The following is a 23,234-nucleotide window of genomic DNA, read 5'->3' on the forward strand; positions in this document are numbered from 1 at the left end:
GTGGGGATGACTGGTAGTGGGGATGACTGGTGACGTGGATGACTGGTAGTGGGGACATCAAGGTTTTCTTGTAGCAGGCCTGTCATTTTGTTCGCTAGTCTTCCTTATTTTTATCGTTAGCGCTTGTGGTGCGTTTGAAGGTCTTGTTTGCAGCCTCGTCTAGCGTGATTACGCTTGTTTTTCATGGACACTACCTAGACTCGCCAAGCAGCCTCGAGGACTGAAGCGCGAAACAGACGGTGCGATTTTCGGTGCGATGCGGCGTGCGGTGCGACGATGCGGCAGCCGGGGTGGTCACGTTTTGTGACGTTTCATGACGTGTTATCGCACGGCACTACCGCGTAGCCGGTGCGGCGAGCATCAAACCGGCAGATACTAGGTTAGTTCTATTCACCTGCACTGCCTGAAGTGGTTCACGTAGTGCAAGGCAAATCGAACGGACCTATTTTCGTCGCCGCATCGCACCGCTGCATGGCCACAGCCAATCATAGCGCGAGTAGACGAGTGGCAACACACCACTGGTGGCGCCATCTCTCCGTCGTCACTCCCATCATCCGTGGTCCAGGCCAGTTCAGGCGAGTTGATGGAGTGGCGCGAGCTTGGATTTGTTGACATCGCCGCTGCGGTGGTGTGACAAACGTCGAGTACATTTCCCTTGTGCCATAAAATTATTCCGGATTGAATAAAGTGATGTTTCAAGTGTGCCATTCCTGAAAGACAACGCCCGTTTTGAAACTGATAGCGAAATCGGAGAACGTGAGCAGCGATGCAAGGACATTTCGCAGGTATACCGGCGTCTCTGTGAGCCGGCTCGCTTCGCTTCCACTTCTGCTCTTCACGTCGATGACATCTAGAAAGTAATAGTGTTCGCTAACGCATTGCATACGAGTGTAAAGCTTAAGGTTGTGAAAAACAAGCGCTCGATGATGAGCTCGCCTGTGAATGGCGTAGGCGAAGGCCGGCACCCGCCATGCTAGGCCTACTTGTCGGAGTCGTGAATAATCAGCTGTTACCGCTGTTGCGACGTGCTTGTCATCCACGAAGGTGTTTTATTTATTATTTTTTTATGGAACGAAGTGTGGCTGTCCAATGTTGTTCGTTTTGAGCTTCATTACGAGTTCAAAAAGTCGTCCGACCGCTCATGCCAAGGCGCTGCATGGGGGTGGAGCCAGCCGCTGACAACTCCTTCGCCCCCGTGTGTCCCGAAACGTCGCATGTGGCACGCCGCACCATGCGATACCACCCGCCGCATTGCACGGAAAATCGCACGTCTTTATCGCGCTTGATGCGAACGTGCCTGCAGTCAAGGATGAGGCAGGGGCAGATGATGCAGCAGAAACCGGTGCTCAGCAGCCGCTGTCACATGGCGAGACTACTTCATTGTCATCGTCTCGCGATATACCATTGGTTCCTCTCGGTACCGAGGTTTTTACGACTTGGTTCGTGGACCTTGCCTTCGGGCGTATGCAGCCCCCAAACGTTTATTGGGTAAGCCGCCGAAACATTGGTCATTGATTTTCTTGACGACCATTCCGTTTTCAGGTCTGTTCAAGGCATCTCGGAGCTGCATTTGTTCTAGCGGGTTCTGCTCATTGCCCTGACAGGTACAGTGGAACAATGGTGACGTATCCAGCCCCCGTTCGAATCTTAGGGCCAGTTTGTCACAGCCTTCCGGGCAGAGGTCCTGCGGTAGACTACGAATACTGCATTCAGGGTGAGCTGGACACCCGAATGCAAGATGTTAGGGTCATTCCGTCGGGCTGATCCCACTGCTCCTGAGACCGTTGAGGTATCGCACGTTCTGTGGTGCTACCATTCCCTCTTTAGGCCATACCTTTTTGGCTGTTCGTTTTCCTCCCTTGATGAGCTTGCAGGCTTCGCTTGGCCTATTGCGGAAATGCTCTTTTGGGAGCAGCATTATGCGTCCCCTCCTCCGGCCGACGCTGCTCTCGAGCCAGCCTGTGCCTGGAGAGAGCCAAACACGGGGACAATCCTGTCGCACGGCCCCGAGCCATGACCTTTCGGGGTGAGCCCGGACATAGACCTCAATTCTCGAGGCCCCCCTAGCAGAAACTCTCCGCAGTGGCAGGCTCCCGACTTACGATTCCCTGCCACCAAACCCGTCCTCTCCCTCAGGCCAGCAACGAAATTCTTGGAACGCCAGAGGTCCCTCTAGTGCCGCTTATAGGCCGCTCGCATCGAGATGGTTTCGGGAAGACATGAGCAGACTGACTCTTAATATTTGCTTCAAATGTAGTCAGCCTTGACACTACCGGAATAAGTGGCCTATGCCACCTTCCACCGGGCGTGTTTCCAACCAGAGGAACAGCCACAGCCCGCGGTGATAATAAGCTCCCCCACATCATTCAGGGCCACTGAATTTTTTATCCGTTTACTGATTTTGTATCCTGATTTTGTATCCGTTTGCCGCATCAAACGTGCTGGCTCTTGTCAAGTTCAGGGTACACGCTTTGCGTAAGGAAATACCTGCGCTCTTGGACACTGGTTGCAGCGTCTCTCTCGATAGCGATCGCATTTTTTGTCTGTGCCAGATACGCAAAGTAAAGCTTACCCAATGCAACACGCACTTGGGAACTGCTAAATAAGCATTAATAACAGCGCGGGATAGATTGCGTCTCCAGCTCTATTTTACGAGAATGACCTGCAGACAGCGCTTTGTTTACTGCCCTGGATATGCAGTCACCATGTTACCGGGTCGGGACTTCATCACGCGTGAAAATGTCATTTTGGGCTCAGCAATGGGCGGCTTCCAATTCACCTGCATAGGTGAATTGCATCATTTCGTCCCAGCGTAATTTCCCTTCACCACATGCATACATCGATCGCGTTCCGCGGCAAAACTTCTTTACCGTCTAAGATACTGTAAGCTGTCGGAAAAAAGTCCATTTTAGGATATCCAGAAAAGACAACTCGTGCGCTCTGTGGAGCCGTTCACAGCCGTGTCCACGGAGCAACCTGGCCGCGCTCCTGTTTTGCGTCATCGCATCGACACAGGTGACACGCGCCCTTTGACCCGTCACCCCATGCCGCTGAGCGTCCCCAAGTGGACATTACTGGACGTCGCCCTACAGGAGAGGATCAACACCGGTGTGGTGAGACTGCCACAGAGCCCTTGGGCGTCTCCTATCGTTCTAGTGCCAAAAAAAGATGGCACCACGCTCCTCTGCGTAGACTATCCCCGCTTAAACGAATGCACTGTTCGGGTTGCCTATCCTTTCCCCTCAATTGAGCTAATATAGTCAAGTCTTGGCAGTGCATGAGTGTTTATAACACTCGACTACTCGTGCGGATTCCTCCAAATCAAAATGAAATCTAAACACATCGCTAAGACCGCATTTACTTGCTATAAATGGTTCTTCAAGTCGTTCCGCATGCCATTTGGCATAAACGATTCTAGTAGTTCCTTTCATCATTTCATGCATACTGTTCTCGACGACATGCTGTACAAGTTCGCAATGACAAATATGGAGGACGTTGTCATCTTTTCCCAAAATTTCGTTAGAACATTTCGTTTTATTTTGTTAAAAAAACGAAATTTCGTTAGAATTTCGTTTTCCCGTTAATTTCGTTAGTTAGAACATCTCTCCATGGTTCTTCAGAAGTTGCAAAAAGCAGGACTTAAAATAAATCCTAAAAAGGTTCATTTAGCCTGCTCCAGGGTTGACTTGCTTGGTTTTATTGTTGGCGACGGTAACCTTAGTTCTAATGACGCGAAGCTACGTACCATTGCCAAATACTCGTAGCCTCACGATGTCAAAAGTCGGCAGTGTTTTCTGGGCATGATTGGGTTTTATCGCACTTTAATATCGCGCTGCGTAGAGCTCATTGTTCCGCTGAATTAACTTCTTCCAAAACGTTTCAAGTGGACTTGGGTTGAACCTCAGCAAATTGCATTTAGAGCCTTCACTCGTGCATCTGCGGAGACCGCATCTCTGCTTCAGCTGACCTTTGGCCCTGAGCCTACAACTTTTATGCCTAAAAACGCGTTTCAATTTCCAGAGGTACAAAGGTGCTCTACCGAGTACCTTTCTACCTAAGGATGTCCGCCACTTTCTACGCCTAGCAGCCTTCCCTGCCGATTCTGTGAAGTGTCTGAGGCACTTCTTTCGTTTTGTTGTTAGCGTTGGTTATCGCGTAGAACGTCTCCACAGAGGGCATTTCGCATGACCGCTGAAACACATCTGGTGTTTGGCAAATTTTTTGTAGAGTCCTTGCTTTCCTAATTTGCTACATGCATGATCCCTGTCGGCTGCAGACTTTGTTTTAAAGAGGGCTTTTATTTTACCAACAGTCACACTTTTGCAGCGTATCAAGCATACAAGACAATTTTTAAGCGCATTAAATTGATGCACAATGTCTTGACAGCATTTCATAAATTTTCTGTTGAAGAGCGAATAAAATGTCACAATTCTCTCGACATATTACAAAGCGGCTGTGAGATATAACGAAACATTTTTTTAGTGAGTAGAGCTGACCAACTACCTCACATGTAAAGTGGAATATCCATTTTTCCTAATACGAGAAATTTTATTTAGGTAATCAGAACATACTGATAAATTTTATTAATAAGAACTAACAGGCAATAATGACAAGGAAAGTATAAGGGATGTTATTAGCAGTAAATGTGATATAAATGTGAAGAAAGCAAAGTGGTCGAAAAGGTTACTTGCCGTGGGGAGAGACCGAAGCTGCGACCTTCAAATAGCGCGTCCGCTGCGTTATAACTGAGCTATAGTATACGATGGCGGCCATTTCTCCATCCAATTTATGAGGTATATATGTACATTTAAACTTGGGCGCGCCAGCCAGCGCCGCCAGTAGCCATATGATGGAGACACACACTTTTTTTTCCCACCTGTTGGCGTCAGGTAGCACGAGATTTTATTACGAGCTGGCAGCTGACCAATAATCCCTCGCATACCATCTGAAAATGTCACGTCTGCCCGAACGATACTCTTGCTATGAGTGAAAGGTGGAAGTAAAGATTTCAAGGGCTGTTTTTTGTTAGAGCGAAATTTAACAAAAAAGAGTAATATCAAGGAAAGTATAGGGTAAGGAATTATTTGTAAATGTAATGTAATTGTGAAAAAAGTAAAGTGAACGAACAACTTGCCGCAGACAGGGTCGGAAACTGTGACATTAGAATTACGCGCTAGATGATAATCAATCAATCAATAATTTAACATGCCCTGGAACAATCATGAAGTCTTAGTGAAGGCGCACTCGAAAATATAACAACAAAAATTAACAATACAATACAGAAACTCTGCAGAAAAAGCAAATAAAAAGAGTAAGAACACACAGAAAAAACAAATCAGCGAAAACTGGGAAGAATAAACATACAAAACTAGGATTATGGAAACAAAAGGAAAAAAAAAAGATAAACGAAAATATAGCCCCACCGCGATGGTCTAGTGGCTAAGGTACTTGGCTGCTGACCTGCAGGTCGCGGAATTGAATCCCGGCTGCGGCGGCTGCATTTCCGATGAAGGCGGAAATGTAGACCAGTGTGCTCCGATTTGGGGGCGCGTTAAAGAACCTCAGATGGTTGAAATTTCTGGAGCCATCCACTACGGCGTGTCTCATAATCATATAGTGATTTTCGGCCGTTACACCCCACATATCAATCAATACAGGGAAATATACACAACTATGTAGAAACCTCCCTGAAAGACAGAAAAGGGAAGAATCTGTACATTGTGAAAAACTATGATCAAGATCACGAAAGTTAACACAATATTAGCAATAATAATAATAATAATAAAAATAATATTAATATTAATATTATATTTATTTACACTCTATATACAATTAAGCTTGATCTAAGGTGTGGGACGAAAAGCGAGGAACGCTTGACTTAGGTGTCACACCTTTTACAGTGCTCAACCAACTGAGTTAACATGAACGCCACATAGGAGATCGTTAAATAAACATGAATTTTCTGTTCGAGCTGATACTGCTGTCCATAGATGGCGTCTAACATAAAAAGGACTTCATATTCAAAGCTTTTAATCCGTCATTCGCATTCATTTTCTCACATGGAGCATAGTGCTTTCGAATATTTCGTGAAAAGAAGAAAACAATGCCGAGAAAAAGGGAACAAAAAGTGGATCTTTTAAGTGAGAAACAAACAAACAAAAAAGCGGAGCTTAACTCTGGTCTCGATCGGCTGACTACCCTACTTAAGGGCAGCAGGAAGGAGGGAGAAGGATAGTCAGTAATAACATTGCTACATGCACATTGCCAGGCTCCTCAACCATGCGCGTGTGCACTCGACAAAGAGAACGATCTCCCATTGCTCGCGCTCTCTGATGAATCGATCAGCCGTGCAACCGCTGTTGTAAATACATCTTTTAAAGTCTTTATGGTGCAAGCTACTCGTCATTCACGTAACAATATTGACAATGCATGTGGTTTCACGTTCCAAAGCCATGTTTTGATAGGAAGCTATGTCGTAGTCAGGGAATCCGGATTAATTTTCACGACGTGTGTTTCCTTAGCAGGCGCCTAAACAAACGTTTTATTTCATTTCTACCCCCCCCCCCCTTTTTCGAATAAATGCGGCCGTGGTGACCGGGGGTCCAACCTGCGTCTAGCACTGCGACATCTTTGTTCGCTAAGGTAGCCCGGCGAACTCAAGGCGAGCCTGTACACAACTACGCAGATGAATGTTCATGAAGGTTCACTCGCGTATAGGTACAAACATTTGTATAATCCAGTCACCTTCAAGGAGCGTAACATTGTTATAGCACTGCCCTTACTAGCGTCCATGTGACAAAGTCGGAAGGACCCATATCCGCAACGACACCTCACGTGAGAAGTTTTAATAAGAAACATTTTCATCCATCTATTATTCCGCGCATACCAATGGCGAAGCCTGCCAACCAATGCGAATGAGTTCTCGGAATTTCACCCTGTGCGTGTTTGCTAACCTCAAAAGTCTGCCGTATAAGCAGCTAAGCCTACGTCGTACGGGTATAGTTCTGTGACTAAGCACAGAGTGTGGCACAGGACTCATTTCCAGGAATTTAGGACATCTGAACGTGGCGCCTTCTCTCGGAGGCAGGAATGTAAACCTGCCTTAACTGAAAGGGAAATATATGATAAAAATTATATCTCTAAAAAAGCTAGTTATCAAAAACGACTCTGGGCTATATGTAGCAGATACCCACGGATGCATTTTGGTGAAATTGCAGTATCCCACTACAAAGCGTGCGGCTTCCCAGGAAGATTGAACATCCCCCTTAGAAACACAAGGGTCCCCATTGTTTAATAAACACTCTGAGAAGTCACCCGGTTTGCAGTGCGACTCTACAATTTTTACCAAAACGTACCCGTGAGTCTCTGCAACATATAAAGTGGGGTGAAATGCAACCAAACTTTCAAAAGAGTGCATATTTATTTTTATTTCGCCCCTTTCAATAAAACATCAATACAGGAACTTTCCTTTGGGTACAGTGTGTGCGCTACATAGGTATTGACATGTTGCCACCATTCAAAACGTTCCTTTAAAAATAAATAAAAAATGACCAGATGTCTCATTTTGTCCCAAGCTGCGGGACAAAACAAGGTGCAGCTTGGAGCAAAATCAAACTGTGTGAAAAGAATTTATTCCTCCAGTTTTTGCAGTAAAAAGACAGAGAATTTTCTCTGTGGGCTCTTACTCAGTCTTGAGGAGCCCAGCGTAGGACTCCACGCATCGAATATAGACAGAACAGGGTGTTGTGTTGCTCTGAAACTCTTTGCGGATCAAACACCGCCAATCTTTCTTTGTGCTAATGTTGTGTTTTGTTGAACGCTTGATTTGCTCGCTGGATTTCGTGCCAACCGGTTGTGCCTTCGCGATCGCCGACGACAGCGCAGCTCTGGCCGACTGGGCTGGCCCTACGCCATCTCCTGGCGCCGACAAAAGCTCTCGCCAGTGGTGCCCCGTCCTCGGACTCCTGCGACCGTCTCTGTCTTCCCTATCTTCTCCTTACTTCCGTCGTTCGCTCTCTCTGCGCCTCGTTCTCTCCTTCCTCTCTCTCTCTCCCTATCTCTTTACCTTTTAATCCTATCCTTTTAATCCCTTTTTTACTTCCAGCCCTCATGAGCTACTGTTGAGGTGTCCTCATCCTGAGAGACAGTTACGGGGCTCACTTTTCTCTTCTTTTCATTTAAAATCACTTCCACTCCCACCGCCTTTGTTGAATGCTTAGACCTCATTGGAGTATTCAACAACTGACAGCTAAATATGTTTTGGCGCATCATCTTCATCTAATTTTACCGTTTTGATGTAGAACTGCTCAGTCATTTCATGACTTTCAACTTCGTCCGCAGGGCCTTGTGAGGCAATGAATTTAAAACTGTGCTATATTCATATTTTCTAGCAGTTACTTGTTTATGCGGGTATTAGAGCAACGTCATTAAAAATCAATCCCAAGACATGTTTGTGAACGACTTGGATATTCCGCCATTTTTATGCATCTGTTTGAAGCATTTGTGAGAACGCGGAAAAGCCTCGGTGCAGCAAGAACAGAGGGAGTCATGTCTTGAACGGCAGTCGGTGCTTTTCCATGTCATTTTTCTCCCAGGAAGTTCTCTTTAATGTTATATGGTATGTAAAAACGCTTCGGATCAAGAAAACATAATATAAGATGAGCGTAAGTTAGTGGTTCAATTTATAGGACACTCTCTAAGGCGATTGGATGCATTTTTGTCGCGTTTTGCCCCTCTCACACGCCAGAATAAAAACAAATCCGCTTTTTCCTCGGCCACCGAACAAACTATTTTTTTGTGTAGCTCGTACACTAAAGTAACAACATAAACATTTACGTACTGACGCAGAATTAGCTTCATGCACGGATCCGAAAATTTGGCCGAACAGGATTTCGCCCCTTTTGAACGGTCACAAACACACCGACACCAGCCGCGTAAGTTTGCCTGCGTTAACGCTTTGAACAATCATAAACTTTTACATATTAAAAGTTAGCGCAGTACCAGCACTTATGACAGGTAAAGAGAAACAAAGAAAAGTGCTTTTTTATTTGCTACAGAGGCCGGCAAACTCTAATTGTCGCGTCCTGCCCCGTGCACTATTTTACCCTATATGTATACCCGACCCTACCCCGGAAAAGTTTCTGATTACTATTTTTTTTCAAGAAATTTAATTTGTTCGACTATTTAACATTCTGTTATGGCAGGCCACTGCCGTGGAAGAAGATAATAGTTTGCGCTACGTGCAGATGTCCCGAAATACTGTTGACACTTACTAGACTGGGTCTAGCCGCTTGGTTAGTCCGGGAAGAATTTTCATCGCAAATGACCATATTCTTTGTTCTCTTGAAGCAAATTTAGCTAGTAAGCATTGGGTTTTGACGCGTGATTTCTGGCGCGGTGCTTATTTTTTTTTTTCAAGAGCTACAGATTGCTCATGTTAGCGAATAAATAAATACTACTGCTTGGGTGGAAAATAGAAAAAAAAGTTAAACACAAACTTTACTTTATTACTTCCACTTGTGAAGTAAACGAATAGCAGCTCGGCTAACCGAGCAGATGATGCTTTTTGTCATCAATGGTTGATAGATACACGAGCTCCAGTGCTGGCGTTTTACACTGAATGATTACCCAGCAACGAAAAGTTACCCATTTTCTCACAAAAAGTCACCTACATGCGCCAAACTTTTGAATTGTAGTATCTACATTCATGCTACGGTGATTCTCAAAACTTTGAATTACGTTACGTTAATACGGTAATTATACTTCAGTGCTTTGTCCATGAAGTTGCTTTAACAAAAAGAAATGTTCAGAAAGTATGCAAATTCTATCTTCGCAAGCAGTAGTAATTCAATCTAACTGCAGTGAACCCCGAATCGTAGGTAGCAGCAGCGTAACCAGAAATATTTTCTGGGAGGAGGGTGTGTGTGTGTGTTGATTTAACCATACTTCATGTATGTTCGCAGAATGGCAGATACTTAACCTAGTTGTTTTGCGTTCATAAAAAGTGGACACTGTTAACAATACTTCTGATCAGATACGACGTACTTTCTTGCTGGGCGAGATGGTTCAGCATCATAGTAGGCTTTAGCGCAGGGACAAGGACGAAAAAAGTACCTCACAGACACAGCATAATGTTCGTGTGGTGCTTTTAAAGACAATAGTCATTCTTGGGGTACTTCGACGCAAACATTTTGGTCTGTCTGTCTGTCTGTCTGTCTGTCTGTCTGTCTGTCTGTCTGTCTGTCTGTCTGCCCATTTGTCTGTTTATCCACCGTAACGATACCCCAGACGGCTCCAAACGATACCTCAAACGGCCAAGCCTATCCGCAGTGCCCACCAGTATTGCTCAAGTTTCAGCATTCATACTGGTGTGATTGCCAATTAAAAAGCAATTATTGCGCATATCTGACGCATAATAGCAACACGTCAATATTTTATATGTGTGTCTTTATACTAGAGAAGGCTCACACAAGTAATCCTAAGGACTGTAGGGTTTATCACGCTGCGTTGACAGTGCAACGCGATGCTCAAAAAGGCAAGTGTTTCCAACGCTATGCTAAGACGACATGGTGGTGGCACCTGCCCCTCGCTTTGCGTTCTACACTTTATCGCCTCCGAGACAAGCTCGCATCTTTCTCCGTAGGCGTACACGCCTTGCTTCGTTTTCTAGGATAACTGCTAGATAGCGCTCGTGTCTAACGTGCCTCGATGCGCTCGTTCACCTTCGCTGCATGGATCGAGGCTCTCTAACGCAGCACTTCCAGAATGTAATTCACCAATTTTCTCGCGCAGAACATCAAATATACGTTTTGTTCACCCTCTCCACACGCAAGACTATCCTCTTTCAACTACATTTGCAGTGAAACATGCAGATACGGGGCCAATTTTTTTCCCCGTTTTTTTTGCCCCAAAGTCTACTATGGTAATTTTTATTTCGGCACTAAAGCGACATTAGTCATTCAATGTGGTTTGACGACTGACGAAAGCAATTTCCACATTTTAGGAAATGAACCTTGCGCGCGTCCGAACAATGTGTACACCACGCCTTTGATGCGCTCAGTTTGATGGGATCACATAAAAGAGGCCGGCAACGTCGCACGTTTTACACAAAATCAAGGTGTAACCCATTATGATAACGTCCTGGGTGAATCGGTGGGGTATTTATACATCCAGCGGCATCCTGAAGTGGCTGAGTGATTACGATGATGATTACGATCCTGTAATAAGCTGTTTCGAAGAGACCAAAAGACATTGATCAACTTATATGTTATGGAAGAAGTTGGTGATCTCCGGGAGCCTGATACCTGTATAAGCACTACGAGTTACATGACACGACGTCTGAGGATGAATTTGTCCGACATAAACACTTTAAGTAACCGCATACCGAATGAACAATATGCCTCTCACACGGACGTAGTAGTTATATGTATATATACGAGGCTCGAGGGTCGTGAAGTACGACGCACTTTAATGTCCAAGCTGTTGGAAGCAGGACACGATATATCATCGATGCTTCCCACAACTTTATTGAGAGCTACAGAACAGTCAATTTGTCACAATGGTCTAGTGGGTGTGGTGGGCGGCTGCTGATTCAAAGGACGCGGGACAGAATCCCTGCCACAGCGGCCGCATTTTCGGTGAAGGCGAAAATACTTGACGCCGATGTACTAAGTTTAGGTGCATCCTAAAAACACTAAGGCCGGAAATTTTGGAGCCCTGCAATCTAAATCATATCTTGGTTTTGGGATGTAACACCTCAAGAATTACGATAAACAGCACCGTCACATGCTCAAATGAAATTCAAAGAACTTTTCACGTCCTATCATCGGAGTCCACTGGCTTCGGGCGCATTTCGTCGCACACACTCGAGCGCGTGCCTTATCACTTCGTTATCTGAAGGCCATGAACTGAAAATGTTTTCGGATAGTTTTTACCAACCAATATCGTTTGCGAAGAAGGAGCTCTACACTTTTTAATGAACAGAGGGGCGAGTAATTGTGCACACCAGCCCCACAAGACCCCTTGCGATAAAAAAAAAATGGTGGTTGCGAGCCGCGGTTCATAACTGCGCTTGTTCGAAAAACGGCTTCTAGCTCATTTGTCCTAACACTTGGTCTTTTTTATCATTCGCCTTTAGAAATGTAAGGCTGAGTAATGCTATCTTCAAAGAACAAAGGTGCAAAGCTCCTTTTATCTCCTTTCACGTCGATGAGTGCGTCGGACGAACGAAAACGTCGTTCGTAAAAGACGAGAGTGCTTCTTCTCAGGTTTTTCTATAGTTTTAGCGTTATATCTAGTCTCTTCTGTTTACTTTTGTTCTTCCAAGAGTAAGACACTTCAGTGACAGTTGTCCTTGAGCCAGGTGTTAATTGTCTGTTTCGGTTTGCGCATCGCTCAGCTAGCCACGCCCGAATGAACTTCAACCGCCCGTCGTCTTGGGCCTGTTTACGCATGATGTAAATGCTACGGCCCCCGCACGTAATTATGGGGATGATAAAACGCTGGCTTGCGCACACTACCTCGTCTGCAGCAGTTTCGTTCAGTTATCTATTAGCGTGGAACTTGTCAAGTGAATATTACACGATCCAATACTGACGCACCGGTGCCAAAATGCTTAGTCATGCAAGTGCTCTGATATGTGTAAACGGCAGTGCAGCTGTAGACGACTGCTCCCAGCCAGGTTGTCGAGGAATCGACTGTACTAACGGGGGCGGTGAGGAATAATTAAGTCGACAAAGCTTCGAAGAAACCGGCAACCAGCTTACCTTTGCTTGCATAGCCCCGTATAGTGCTTCCATGGGACAACACGAAAACACTAAAAAGCCTCATCGAAACCAATGCTTCCTGCCTTCGTTCTGATTCTGCGAAACACTAATTTTAGGTGTGTGCAAACCTCGTGGGCTTAGCGAAAATAAAATAAAACTGGTTCAGGTGGTGTCAACGTCACACCAAAATAAACTGGATCCCTTGATTTCTATCAAAGCTAGTTGACCATACACATTACATGGAGAAATAAAATAGCGACTTGAAATGCCATTACTGGTACATGTCGAAGAACACATATCATCTTATTTCGTGTTTTACAGGTGCATGTGGGGCCATGGGGAAAGCGGTAAGGTTTCTTGGTTAATGTTTTTTCATTTCACCCTGATCAAAATTCCGCCACATGACCTGGATTCGAACCCACGCGTGATGTAGATTTTAGCAGCGCAACAGCGCAGCTGCTAAATCACCACGACGGGTATATGTGTACAACGAATGGCAGAATGTACGCCAGCATAGAACAAAGTTGTTTAATCCACGCAGTGAAGTCGGTTGCGCAGCGTAAGTATGGCATCACCTGACTAATGTACCGTCGCCATGAACAATTGAGCAATGCTTTGCAGGAAATGATCAACAATTTCGGAAACTTCTTGACATGGCACTAAAACTGTATACCACCATTCATGCCCTCAGAAGTCCAACAATGCATGGCCTTCTCATGAAGTTATCACCGCAAAAATGAAATCATTTTGTAGTGGGTTCTTCCTTAACATACCAAAGTGTAGGAAAGCTACTCCCTATAGTTCGTATAATACATGTGCCGCTTCCCGACTAGGAACTGCAGTTTATGCAACCACGTAATCTTCACCGGAAAGCCCATGTGAAGATCGCTACATGTGTTTCGCATTGTTCAAATGTGCGTTATCCCCTATTATGTGGTTTGGACAGTTGTTTCATGTGTGTTTAAAAAAAATTCTGAAATAAATATTGAGCATAGGTTGCGTGCGTTAATTGAACGCAGATAGGCACTTTTCGCTTCAATAATTTTCGGGATTTAACTTCCCAAAACTATTATATAATTATGAGGGACACCTTAGTAAACGGCTCCGAAAATTTGTGCATCTGGAGTTCTTTAACATGCACTGACAGCGCACAGTAGGGACAGTACACGAGCCACTACCATTTCGCCTCCATCGAGTGTGATTGCCGGCTCTCGTATCAAATCTAGGATCTTCGGATGAGCAGCCAGGCAGCATAAACTGCTATACCACATGGTGGCCCACTTTCCCCTTCAGTTATGCTTTTCTGCCCACTGGTATGTCGACGGGGACAAAGAAATTCTGCAATTCGTGTCCTGTATAGCTTCTTGTAAGAAAATATAATGATTTTGACTAGAGTATGGTGACCAATGATTCAACAACTTTGAGCTCATCCCGTAATGGAAGGTGTCGATCATGTATTATTTGAGATCAAAAAAGTGACATCTGTCCACTATAAAGTTCACGATGTCCCGCTTTTTTCTCTCCTGCAGAATGATCAAGAAATGAGACAGGCACTGTAGAAACACCCCGAAAAGTTAAGCATCAATTAAAGACAACACGGTGCTCATTTCTTGTCTCTGTCGGTAGAAGAGATTGATCGGTGAATAACGAGAAGTTTGACAGTTATCGACGTTGCACCAAAAAATATATATGTCACAGTGGTCTCGCGTTTTGTCGACATTGTGCACGAAACTTCTGAGGAAAGCTTGAATCGTCTGGCACATACATGATAAATAGCATTGACAGAACAGTTCATTTTGGTGATATAGGGAAATGACTAGAGCGCTGTTTGCAACTAGCACTGCCATGGTGGTACAGGGGTTACGGCGCTGGGTTGCTGACTGAAAGGTCAGGTACTGGACTCGGCCCAGACGATCGCATTTAGACGAATGCGAAATACTAAAGGTTCATTTACTTGTATTTAGATTCTCATAATGGAAGTCCAGGTGGGCGACATTTCTGCAGCCCTCCATGGTGCCCCTAAATAATCGCGGTTATGATGTGTAAAACCTCGGGAATGAATAATAATAATAATAATAATAATATTAACAATAATAATAATAATAATGACTATAACCTTTCTGCAATACGTGTGATAAGCATGCAAGTTGTCTTATATCTTCGAATGCGAAGTTGGTGCCTTGCTCAGAGCAATCTTCAGAATTGATCAAACACTGGCGAAGAAACTTGTGCGTGCTCACCATCCCCCTAAAGTGAGCCTCCTATTAAAAGCCATACATCATAAATTTCATATGTGAAGGGGTAAAAGTGCTTAACTTCTGCTCAAATCCTGAATACCATTGAAGTTCATTAACATAGTTCTATTGACGGAAAAAATAAGAGAAAGAATAGCGGTAGCACACCCACACGTTAAGGGGCAAAGAACATTTTTTATGCCTCGAGGACGTAAGTGCTGTCTCAAACATTATCATGCGTTACTTTGTGTGTACGTTTCTAGCTACTTGACACTGTAGCGCTGTCAATAAATTGAATATTCATATTACGCACACACAGGAAAAGAGGCTAGGCTGAGAAGTTGGACAGGTTGGAACAAATAACTGAGATATTGGACGTGCAATAAAGGGGGAGGGAAAGAGAGAAACTTATGACAGCCGCATGATAATGCTAAAAATAAACTAGCTAAAAATGCTTTGTGAATTCGGCCTTTGCTGTTCAAAAAACTGGCGCATTTACTGAATTGTTCACTTTAACTTTGTACACTGTCGCCTGATATCACACATTCAAAGTATTTTGCCGTGAACACTGTCCAAAATGCTTTTTAAGGCAAGAACTCGGACAAACATTCCTACAAAAGAATGTAAGACTGGGCGAGTAGGTAGAGGTTCATAGCTTGAAAAAGCGCAAATGACAAACACATCAGACACAAGAACACAAGACAAGGCGGTATCTTCTCCTCCATCTTATGTGTCCACTTATTGCGATGTTTTAAGCTTTGAATCATTCCTACTTTGCGTGGGTCATCAACATACACCATATACCGGCAGTCTCACCACATGACGCGATTATCAATGTCTTGATATTAGGTGTACCCTTAACTAATTGCAATTCGGGCAAAGTCGATGGCTTTACGAGCAATGATCTTGCCAGTAGGACTAGCTACAAGCACATGACCATTACGACAAGCTGAGATTTACGTGCCATCGTTGTGTTGCCGTAATTGATAAGCGTAATGCACACACTCCTCACCGGCATGACAACCTCATTATATTGAAGTGCGCTGCAAGTTCTAGGTACCTCGGAGTGGTCCTTGCAAGCATTCATTAAAATCACGGATTGCAGCCTACTTCATCTAAAAAAATAGTCGATGTTAAACCGCACACTGACAGTTCGCCGTTTGAAGCCTTGTGGGTGTGCGTGGTGAGCGATGCTATGCGTTTGAGCGCATTAGTTAATCTCCTTTTCTTTCTCCATCTCCCCATTCATTTTCTTCCGTGCCCTTCCTTTCTAAATGTCTGCGCCTGCATGTGCAATTCGCTTCAGAAGCTTGACGAACATACAGAGACGAGCAATGCTTGAATTAACTCCGATGAAAGTGAATTTGCAGACGTTGCTTTATTTTATTTCCTCTTCTCTCATGGCTTCAAGGCTTACGAGTTCCTGAAGCCAAAAGCTTTCGGCTCGTCTCGTCGCAATTTCGGACGAGCCCTTCGGGAAGGATTTTTGGCACTTGCCCATGTGCTCAAGAAATACTGCCTGTCACTATGAAGGCGTTTCTGTAGAGGCGACGCGATTACAGACTCACGAAGTTCTGCATAGATCGATACCCACAATTTATAGCTGCAATTATAGCCAGAATGCACTGTCGTCTAAAAAAAGAGCTTCGCTCATCTGCAACGAATGAAGGCACATTGGCACCCGAGGCTTGTTGCAACATTTAGCGAATAAAGAGGTAATGTAAAAGAAGCTATAGATGCAATTTATCTTCACTAACATTACTCAGAGATGCCGGTGCCTACAGAGTCTGCCTCGAAACAATGGTCACAACAAAATAGCAATATTCGCAACGAATAAAACAAACCATGATTATATAATTACACACACACAAAATATCCTAGTTTCGTGTAGAAATCACATCTGTCTTGGAGTTCTCATGAAGAAAATGTACCTCAGTAGGTGCACTGCAGGTCTTCTGTGAATTCCCCAATCTGCGCACACTGCTTTGGCCTCTGGGGTTGAATTAGGAAATTTTTTGTGCATAAATGCATTTATTCAGTGGCCAGCCGCTTTCACTGAAAATGTACCGAACGCCTACACTGGCGGATATGAATTATTTGAGCTCTTTCGGCGTATAGCAACGTTTTCTTTTGTGAATGCGGACCATGACAAGAGCACAGGCGTTATGAAGCCGAAAAAATTAGTTGGGTTTGTCCGGCCGAAAATGGTCACATATTGATTGAGAACCATATAATCTAGGCCAGGCTCATGGCCGAAAAATTTGTTCGGGGAAGGGGGGGGGGGCGCATTTGTTCAAGGCCTTGAAAGACACCTATTTTCACTAGTTATTCTCGGCAAAATACCCCGCTTCATCCGAATTCTGCGGGGCGGGGGAGCCATAGTAACTTACTTGCCGGTCCATGGGCCTGACTTAAGCCCAACCTCGCTATCTCAATCTGTTACCAAGGAAGTCGTTTTCTGTTGTTACTAATTTCGCTGGATTAATGCGAATTATATCACTTTTTGTTCCTAATAGAGATAAGCCCGATTTTCTAAGCGAAAAGTATCAATAAAAAGTATCAATAATATTTATTTACTTTATTTATGTATTTAACCCACTCTACTAATTGTTTGGAATACAGAAGTTTTTACAGCAAGTGAAAGAGATAAAAGCAGTTAGCATTTTTAGAGATAGAGGTGGTTGTTTCTGTTTGTCGGCAGTACAGAGATGCCTGATTATACGCAGTTTTCTGAAGGCTTTGCGACGCCGTGAAAATTTCGGTTGCAAACAAGCTAGAAAAGTTACCAATAAAAATGCTCTTAGATGACAGCGTATGATTAAAAAAAACATACACAATGAACTCACTGCTCAACGATGACAGAGTGTTGGCTAAAGCAGTTCGAAATTTTTGGTTGCCTTCAATACATGTATCATAACGGGAAACTGGTTGTATTACATTAATCACCAGATATATATATATATATATATATATATATATATATTTACTGAACAAAATATCTCGCGTCACGTTATTCCAGATTGGCATAAAATGTTGTGTAAGTTATTTCTTACAATCGATTAACGAGCCTGGGTCAATCAACTCTATAACGTCTGGCGTCGTAATTAGGCAGTTAGAAAATGATACGCCCTGAACTATCACCGTCTTCTTATCACGTCAAACGTGCGGAGTGCTTAATTTCTCTCGCAAGGCTGAGTATGTCTGCCTATCGTCATGCCAATGATGTAAATTCTTCTTTAAAATAGGAGCATAGCTAGTCACAACGAAAATAGCTTACTATTCTCAAAATAGCTCACTATATCGCACCTTTGAGCTTCTTTCAACTTCCTGGCAGCAAGGTACCTCTGGACGACTACTTGGTCCATGCCCGAGCGAAACAGGCTGTGGACGAACAGTCCAATCATGCAGGCCCAGACGTTCTCGTCTTTTGTGTAGTCCAGGCTAGCACTGGTAACAAAAATGAACAAACGGAACATTTAACGTCCGTCTTAACTTACTCACCTCTGAATAGTAATCAAGGGGCAAAACGCTTACTCAAATATGTACTCCTTCATATTGAAGTCACTCGCCGGCCGCAGTCGATCACCTTGATAATGAGAGTCGTAGATTACTTTAGTAACGACGGTTATGGGAGCCATCAGTATTAGCAGCGACTGAACGCAGTCGGTCCAAACGACTCCTCGCATTCCTCCCTGCGAAATTGCAGTTGCCAGTGAAAACTACGCAGAATAGCAACGAACAGGTAGTATCAGTGAAAATACAGCGATAGCACATTTTTCAGCGGTGTGTGGACAGTGCCAAATTGAATATAAGTAGAGTAGTGGCAGAATAGAACCTAATATCACATCATTTTAATTTTCTAATACTTTTCGAATATTGGACAGCTGTTTTTGTAGTATATATAAAACGACGATCAATTCCTGAAAATTAAGCTTTAGCGTTAGGACTCCAAATGGAGCGTCAGGCGCCAATAAGGTTATTAGCATGTGCCGGTTATGTAACAAGCTTTAGCATTCTCAGTAGAGATTACGAACGATCATCCTATAGCCGGTATAGTCCAGCTCCCCCTGCAATGTAGCGTGCAGCAATACGTAAATTTTCATGCTCATATTTATCCTCGCAATGAAACTTATACTTTTCTCACCACGTTATCTGTATAAACGTAAATGACATATTGTAGTACGGTAATATTCCTTAAATATAAAAACAATGTTCTAGTTTACAAACGACAGGCATTTCGATCGTATACCTTATCGAATACAACGATATTAGTTTCCACATTTGAATCTTTCCGCCTTTTTCCATGCTCTACTGGACGTTTTTAAAAAGTTTCTGCAACAATTAACACTTATGCTTGTAGTCAGAATGTTATTACCAATACTACGCTTCGCAAGGGTGGTATAGTGGCTAAGGTACTCGGCTGCTGACCCACAGGTCGCGGGATCGAATGCCGGCTACGGTGGCGGCATTTTCGATGGAGGCGAAAATGCTGTAGGCCCATGTGCTCAGATTTGGGTGCACGCCAAGGAACCCCAGGTGGTCGAAATTTCCAGAGCCCTCCACTACGGCGTCTCTCATAATCATATGGTGGTTTTGGGACGTTCAATCTTACATATCAATCATCAATATTCCTAATACTACAGCACGAAGAGCGAAAGATGTATAGTGCACTGCAAACGGGGGTCGGAGCCCTTTAGAACAACATTGTAAAAAGCCATTTAAAAGAAACGTTCTGCCATGACCTACCTAATTTTTCTTTGTAATTTCGGGAAAATTTTCAGGCCAATGTACTACCTAACTGCCGCAGTGTTTTTGAAGCACGCGCTGACAAATTATACTTTTTCAGGATGATAAAGTTAGCTTAAGGGGAGGAAATAGAGAAATCATCATTTGTCCGGAAACTGACACATAAATCTACACATTCAAACTAACTCAGACTCAGATGGAGCCATGAGTCTGAGTCTGAGTGAATTTAGGGAAGTAATGTTTTAGTTAATTTAAGACCGAGTGAGTCCGGCTAAGATTTTAGTGCGTTTAATAAATAAGCGAAGTCGTGTTGACGAATTACTCGTTTCGGTTTTTTCCGCAAGCAATTTTTGTCAGTTACTGATTAGGTTAATGTTCGCTTTGATCTTGTAAAGCGTCAAACCATTATTGACTGCTTCCGAATACTTCGTAGTGTGTTTTTACTTTTTTTCTGAGAACTGTTGATAGCTAGTGCTTTTATATTTGTTAAGCAGCCATGAGTTTTCTCGCTGCTTCGCCTAAATTCGCAGTTGCAACGTGTTCCTAAAGGTTAAAGGTTGGCGATGGTAACTTACGAATATGTTTTTACTGATAAATGTAATCTACGATTTAAAAAAAATCTAGCTAAAAGATGGAAAAAGTACTGAATAACAAGTGATTCAAAACTGTTGAAACAAACAAATAAACAAACAAACATAACAAAAATACATCCAAACAACATGTTTATAAGGCAACATGTAGGCTTACTTTGACGACAAATCGTTGAAAAGAGAGTGTGCCAGAGTGGCATTCTCCGTTCATCGATGTCTGATCAAACATCAAGAAAGCGACAAGTAGTACCGCTAAAAAATAGTGAAACGTGTTCAAGTATTAATCTCATCACAGCACTTTTGCACCATTTGAGGCAGAAGAAAAGGTCCAACTTTTCAAAAGCAGTTTACAATTCAACAAATAATACAGTGGGTTTCGGGCAAACACTTTCAGCGCTCATGGTTGAAAACAAAACGAAGAAAACTTCAAAGAATTGCACTTTCTTACCAGCGAAGTGTAGATGGTGCTGGCGATACCGATGGCAACAGTGCTCCAAGGCAAGGATGCGTTGAAAACTGCGGTTACAAAATTCAAGCCATTATACTAACGGCTGCCTGAGCGCGCAGTTTTTATTGCTCTGATCATGCGGAGAGAAAGTTTCAGACTCACTAGTTGAGACTGCAACAGAGGCGGTGAACAAGGCGACGGCTCCAATTGTTACCTGAAGAAAACATCGAGACAACACAATGAATATCAGCTCCTGCACCGCCACCTTCAAAATCTTGCTTTGTTTCAAAAGTGTACTCACACTTATGAAGAAGTAAATTCCGCACGCTGTCAGACCTATCTTGTTTCCATACCGCATCCTTAGATACTGAAAGGAAAAATAAGAATAACTAAGCGCGCGAAGGTGACACCGGCGCACAGAGAAAGAACTGTTACATTCATACAGGTAAGCTCTCGCTGGAAACAAAATGTTCATTACCCAAAATTCTTTTCACATGCAATAAATATCTGTACGTAGGCGTGAAGCATGTTGCCTCCGTCTAAAAGTGGTCTATTGAGGGTGGGATTCGACTCCACGACCTCCTGGTCAGTGGTCAAGAACCACAAATAGTGGGCCACCACTGCCTTTTTTTTAAATTTTAATATGAAGAAAATGGGGATCTAGTGAAAAATAAGCTCAAGGCCAAAACATAAAGAAATTCGGCAAGTCATAGTATTGAGTGTGGCTGCACTGCTAATTTCAGTCAGATGGCCCTGACGCGGTGGTATAGTAGCTAAGATACTCGGCTGCTGACCCACTCGTCATGGGTTCGAATCTCGGCAGTGGCTTCTGCATTTTCGATGAAGGCGAAAAAGCTGTATGCTCATGTGCACAGATTTGGGTGCACGTTAAAAAACCACAGGTGGTAGAAAATTTCGGAGCCCTCCACTACGACGTCTCTCACAATCATGTGGTGGTTTAGGGACGTTAAGCCCCACATATCAATCAATTTCAATCAGACACGCACCTAGCGCACACAGCGTCACTGACCCACCAGTGAACTGTACGAAACATTTACATTTCATTCCGTTGGGTTATCTTTTCTAGGTACACCATCCAGCGTACTGACCGACAAGGGTTTGAATTATCTTCATACGTGGACAATGCGTATTTAAGCATTACTTCAGAGACATGCCTATAGAGATCTTCTCTCCACCAGTTCCTTTCTTTTCCTGTTGTTTTCATTTCCCAAGAACCTGAATTTGTAGCTACGAAATACGCGTTCGTTTTGTTAGCCAGCGTTAAGTCACGCCAGTCTTTCTTGTTCCATTTGCCCAGGCTTTTTACTGTTGTGAAGCCGGTGTTCATGGAATGAATTATTTACGGGCCATAGTTATAGAAACTATGATACGCAACTTATACGCTTGGGCGTTTGAGAACTCCAAAACCTGGCTAATTATTATACAGCATGAATGTTCTCATGTTGTGAAGTACCTGCCTCATAACATCAGTCCGTACAGCAATCGCTACGGTGATGCAGTAAAATAACAATGTCGTTGCATCCTCTTGTCACTGCTATTTATATTAAGGCGTAACTTGTGAGTGGTGCAGCACATTTATTCCCTGACATTAAAGTTCCTAACAGGAGTGTGAATAAAAACCTGACGAGGTAGCGACAGACGCTTCATTTTAAAAAGTAAAAATAGAGTACATTTTATGAAATTATGCAGCATTCACTCGGCAGTTTCAGTATCATTCGCTTCATATAATTTCAACATGTGCAGTAGATCTTGGTATATGTCCATGTATAGTATATAAGCTTAACAACGAAATCCTAAAACAGTAGATTTAGAAGCACGTCGAATAACCCAACTAAGGAGCTTGAAAAGCATGGATCTCTTTTTCCCCCTCCATCCCTACAGCAGGCCTCCTAATCATCCCGTGGTTTTAACTCAAAAAAAAAAAAACAACAACCATCATTAATAATATTACTAAAATATGGCAAACAGAAACCCATCTACCACCCAGCGCCAACATAAAGCGTGTTCTCATTATGAGAACAAAAAAAGCTCGTGTAACTTGTATAATTTCGACTCACTTTATTACGACCGACAAAGGTCACAAGCATATTTTACACGTAAACTTAGGCGCCGCTTTCCTAATTCTTGATGTTCCTTTCCTAACACTTGATGATCCCGCCACAGCCGGGATCAAATTCCGGCTGAGGCGGCTGCATTTTCGATGTAGGTGGAAATGCTGTAGGCTCGTGTGCCCAGATTTGGGTGCACGTTAAAAAACCCAAGGTGGTCTAAATTTCCGGTGCCCTCCACTACGGCGTTTTTCATAATCATATCGTGGTTTCCGGACGTTAAACCCCACATATCAATCAATAATTATTATGCGCACTCAGGTATCTAGATGAGATGCAAGTATGTTGTATATGTCGCGTAACGACGGGACCACTAACGTTTG

At 43.6% G+C, this 23,234-nt stretch overlaps 1 protein-coding gene across 1 annotated transcript in view; it reads right to left on the bottom strand.

Annotated features, from left to right (window-relative positions):
- LOC119161912 (sodium-coupled monocarboxylate transporter 2) overlaps positions 1-23,234 on the bottom strand; it is an 81,105-nt gene that overhangs the window by 30,100 nt on the left and 27,771 nt on the right. The window contains exons 2-6 of the mRNA XM_037414413.2: positions 21,084-21,149; positions 20,945-20,996; positions 20,783-20,850; positions 18,533-18,690; positions 18,305-18,445 (exon numbers count right to left, since the gene is read on the bottom strand). Coding sequence (XP_037270310.2) covers positions 18,305-18,445; positions 18,533-18,690; positions 20,783-20,850; positions 20,945-20,996; positions 21,084-21,149 — 485 coding nt within the window. The remainder of the gene's footprint in view (positions 1-18,304; positions 18,446-18,532; positions 18,691-20,782; positions 20,851-20,944; positions 20,997-21,083; positions 21,150-23,234) is intronic.

This window comes from Rhipicephalus microplus, chromosome X (genome assembly GCF_043290135.1).
Source record: "Rhipicephalus microplus isolate Deutch F79 chromosome X, USDA_Rmic, whole genome shotgun sequence".
In the NCBI taxonomy this organism is placed as follows: domain Eukaryota; kingdom Metazoa; phylum Arthropoda; class Arachnida; order Ixodida; family Ixodidae; genus Rhipicephalus; species Rhipicephalus microplus.